Raw genomic sequence first — 4,933 nt, 5'->3', positions numbered from 1 at the left:
TATATATATATATATATATATATATTAAATGGAGATAGAGGGAGAGAGAGAGAGAGAGAGAGAAAACGGTTGAAACACAAATTATGGGAGAGAGTTAGCACAATTAATTTAAAAATAAAAATAAAAAACGATTGAAACACAAATTATGGGAGAGTGAGAGTTAGCACAATTAATTATCTTAAATCATAGAATTAGTTTAAGACATTTAAGAGGAAATAGAGGGAGAGAGAGAGAGAGACACACACACAAAAACGGTTAAAACACAAATTATGGGAGAGTGAGAGTTAGCACAATTAATTAAATGTCTTAAACCATTGAATTAGTTCAAGACATTTTTCTCAAAAAAGTTTAAAACATTTAAGTTGAGATAGAGGGAGAGAGAGAGAGAGAGAGAGAGACGTGGGAAATAGAGTTAGGAGGACACGTGTCGCAATTCTAAGCATTCCCTACGTCAAAACTCGACTTTTATATATATATATATATGATAATAAGAATAATAAGAATAAAATATCTTTCGATGAGTATTATATGCACCATTCAAAATCAATGAAATGATAAGATATAAATTGTGTATCCGATCGAGTTCAGTTCGTTAGAGGCTTAGCCTAATTCGAGTTGGTTGAAAATATCATTCTCTTAGCTCCACTCGGGCTTCGGTATTATACCAGTTTGGTTACAAAGGCGCCCGTTCGATCTATTATTGGGTTCATGCTCATGTATGTATTTTTTTTAGATGTGTTAAAAATAAACATTAATAAACATATTTTCACTTGCTCTCATTAATTCCCAACTCCTCACGTGTACCTTCTTCCCTTCATCTCCCTTCTTATCATAGCTGAACCTCCATTAATGTCGATCATCCAACGGTGTGAATCACTCAAGGACTATGGGCAGGTCCAAAAAATGTTACATGGAGTATTGGAGTGTTGTGGTACTGGCCTGTACCTCCATTAACGGTTTTCTTCTCCATTAATGTCCAAAAATATTTTATTTCAAAAAATAATATGATCAACTCAAACCATAAACTCAAAATTATTTTGCCCCTTAGTCATTTATAACTTGTAATGTAATTATTCAAAACTTTCTTTCTTCCATTTTTCGTGAACATTATATTCTTGTGGACCATGCATGTTTATCGCTTGGGTCATTTTTGCATTTCTTGAATATTGAGCTGTTGTTATATATCAACTATAGTCGTCGGTTTCATTCTTCTGCTTCTGCTTCTGCTGCATTTAGTACAGTCTAAAGGCCGGTTTTTGGTTTTCTAATTCTGAATTGTACGTGTTTGTTGTAATGCCTCAGTGAAGGTTCAGAGTGTTAAGGAAAACAATTTGGGCCAAGACGGAAAGCGAAGACACGATAATCGTTAAGAATATATCTTCCTACGGTAGTGTTGATGCAACCACTACGACAGCCTTTACAAGTACTTGTTGATGAAGGTTTAACCTTTACACACTTTGCTGATTCATTTATGAATGAATTTTAATTTGCAGGACACAAACTATATAGGAACAAATCCAACAAACAAAGTTACTTAAAATAAGGAAAAAATAGAAAGACACGTCCAAATTAAAGTACTCACACACACAAATAGTAAGATTACATTGAAATTTTCATAGGCTTACAATTCCATCAAGCAGCATACAATAATGATAAAACTTAAACAACATTTGTACTTTCTTAAAAACATTTTATTTAACTAAATTCAAATTTATGACCTTCTCCATTCTTCGTGTTTGCTACATCTTTCCAAAGATCTTCACAAACCAATCATACTTCCTTGTAATCACAGTTTTCCCAATAACAACTCCTATCACAAATCCACATCCATACCCTATAGCAACTACTTTCCACCCAAAATGAAATGGAGACTCTGAGCTTCGATTCTCTTCAAAAGGAGAAGGTGGAGTTCGTGTGTACTTGAAATCTCCACATTTCTTTAATAATGGACTTCCACACAATCCTGGATTACCTCTAAATGAACTATTCTGAAATGTGTCAAATTGATTACCATGTGGTATAGGACCTCTGAGACGGTTGTTGGAGACATTAAAGGCTTCAAGGAAAAAGAGTTGTGTTAGTTGTGTAGGTATTTCTCCAAACAACTTGTTTTGGGAAAGGTCCATGGATTCTAGATGTGTCAAGTTCCCCAACGATGGTGGGATATAACCAGTGAGAGCATTATTGGAAAGATTTAGCATATGAAGTCCTTTAAGACTTCCAACAAGTTCTGGAATTTCTCCTTCAAATCTATTGCTTGAGAAATCAATGACCTTGAACACATCTTGAATTTGATCATACTCCAACTTTATCCCTTTGTTTGTCAGTGTATCTGAGAATTGGACACTTGAACTCCACCCGTCTCCAGAAAACCCTAGCTCCATGTATATCAAATGATCACTTGCACCAACAACTTTCATGGCATTCCAATGTAGGAAATACTCAGCGGGCAAATATCCAGAGAAATTATTTTGAGAAATATCAATGATATGCAACCCTGAGAATGTATAATTGATTCCAGGATTCTTTATTGCACCATGGAATGCATTAGAACCAAGGACGAGAACCTTCAACCGAGAAAGATTTCCCAACCAAAAGGGAAAGGTATCATTGATTTGATTGTTACCAACATGAAGGTACTCTAACACCATACAGTTTGCCATTGATCTCGGTAGTTGGCCTTGGAATTGGTTTTCACTTAAGTCAATCATCTCTAAGCTGCTCCCCTCTACCCATGTTTTTGGGATGGTGCCATGGAAGTTGTTGCTTCGTAGTTGAAGTGCTGACAAATGAGAACTGAAGTTTCCAAAACATGGATGAAGGTTGCCTCTCAAGTTGTTATAGGACAAATCAAGTACATAAAGTGAACTCAGATTGCAAATCAACGATGACATTTCTCTTATCAAGTTCTTTTGGACTTGATAAATCTTGATAGATGGTTGTGGAATGGGGAGTGATCCTTGCAGCCTGTTACTACTCAGATCTAAAATTTCTAGTTTAGACCATGGGAGAACAAGTGGAGATTGTTCAAAGCCTATTAGAAAATTTTGTCCAAGCAATATAGCTCGAAAAGTTTCTATACTAACATTATACAACCATTTGGGTACTAGGCCTTGAATATTGTTTTGTTGCATCTCAAGCCAACTCAATTTGTTTTGGGTGCGTAAGAAATCTGGGAATTTCTGTAAGTTGCAGGAACCCAATGCTAGAGTGTGAAACTGTGGAAGAGTATAATTTGAATTGGCCTTGGTTAGCAATGACAAATAGTTGGATGATAACATAAGCACACTTAAACTTTTGATCTCAAGAAACCTGTCAAAATTGAGCATTCCACTCAAGTGATTTCCATCAAAGTAAAGAGACCGAAGACACTTGAGTTCAGAGAATGAGTTTGGAATGTGACCAGTTAGACTGTTGTGTCCAAAGTCTAAATAAATGGCTTGGGTGAGGTTACTGAGTGATGGTGGAATGGATCCAGAGAAATTGCAATCACGAACACGTAAAGTATGTAAAGAACTTACTTTTCCAATTGAAGTAGGTATTTTACCAGAAAAACTTGTGTTCCTGAGTATCAAAACCTCAAGAGAACTGTTAGAGTGAAATTGGGGCAAACGACCAATGAGATCTTGATTGTGTGATACTATAAGAAACTGTAGGTTTGGTAGTTGAAAAATTTCAGTTGGAAATTCTCCTTGTAACCTGCAGTTTTGAAGATCTAGAGTTGTCAAGGAAGATAAATTTGCCAAACTTTCAGGTATAGGGGACGATAAATTGATGTCAGTGAGTAAAAGTTCTTCTAGGGTAGTAAAGTTTTGAACTAGACTTCTGAAGTCACTTTTAGTATATAAATCAAAATTACCAGACAAATCGAGGGAAGACAACATGGAGAGGCGTGAAACCTCTGAGGGGACTTGTCCGGAAAAGGCGGAGGAGGAAAGGTTGAGATAGGTTAGCCTTGAAAGATTGCCAACTTCAAATGGGATTTGAGAGTGATTGAAAAGATTATCAGCAAGATTAAGCCTTTGAAGTTGAAGAAGGCGGAAGAGGCTGTTGTTGGAGTGAATAGAACCATAGAGACAGCTGCTATTGAGATCAAGGCTGATCACATGACCTGTGTCCTCATTGCACTCAACCCCATCCCATGAGCAGCAATCAGTACTATGCTCTCCTTTTGGAGTCCATGATGCAACCTTAGGATATGCAAAAGGATAAGCAGAAGCAGACTTGTTTATGATAAAGCTATCCTTGAATTGCAACAAGGCTGATCTCTCATCTTCATGACAAAGTGGCTGCAGAGAAGACAAAGAGCTCGTGAGTAAAATGAGGAACAATGAGAGAAGAAAAAGGAAGCGCATGAACATGCACTGATACAAATAGTTATCCATCGTCTTTTACTATATATGTTTTCGCTGCCTATTTTGATATTGCCAGAACTACAAGTGATGGGCTTTTATAGGCTAACAAGAGAGTCTCATCGTCATTCAAGCCATGACGTGGCTAGCAAGAGAGTTATTAGAAGTCTTGTAGATAAAGATTGTTTATTAGTAGTGGAAAAAACCAAGAGGGAGAAAAATAAAAGAAAAAAGGATTCAATCATCCAAACCCTTAATAAATAAAACATTCCTCTACGTTCCCTTCTGTTACAAAAGCAAATACATGCACCTTTCCCAACAAAGGGTCTCATCCATTTCTAGGGTTTTGGTTGTTGGTTACTTGTATATGAAATCAGAAACCTTTTTTGTTCAGTAGGTGTAAATGTTCAGAACCTTTTTACAAAAGCAAATACATGCACCTTTCCCAACAAAGGGTCTCATCCATTTCTAGGGTTTTGGTTTTGGTTACTTGTATATAATGTTGGTAATAATTTATAATGTATAAATTATAAGAAACATATTAGTTACTTAATTATTAATCATTTAATCTAATAGTAATA

General features: G+C 36.0%; 1 protein-coding gene across 1 annotated transcript; it reads right to left on the bottom strand.

Moving 5' to 3' along the window:
• Window positions 1–1,739: 1,739 nt before the first annotated feature.
• On the bottom strand, window positions 1,740–4,385 carry LOC132180636 (receptor-like protein 7). The gene has a single exon (XM_059593527.1). It carries the CDS (start codon window positions 4,383–4,385, stop codon window positions 1,740–1,742), a length of 2,646 nt encoding a protein of 881 aa, XP_059449510.1.
• Window positions 4,386–4,933: the final 548 nt, after the last annotated feature.

The sequence above is a fragment of the Corylus avellana genome, chromosome ca5 (genome assembly GCF_901000735.1).
Source record: "Corylus avellana chromosome ca5, CavTom2PMs-1.0".
Lineage (NCBI taxonomy): Eukaryota > Viridiplantae > Streptophyta > Magnoliopsida > Fagales > Betulaceae > Corylus > Corylus avellana.
Note: the sequence above shows the minus strand (reverse complement) of the source record. Positions and strands in the feature narration are given on the sequence as shown.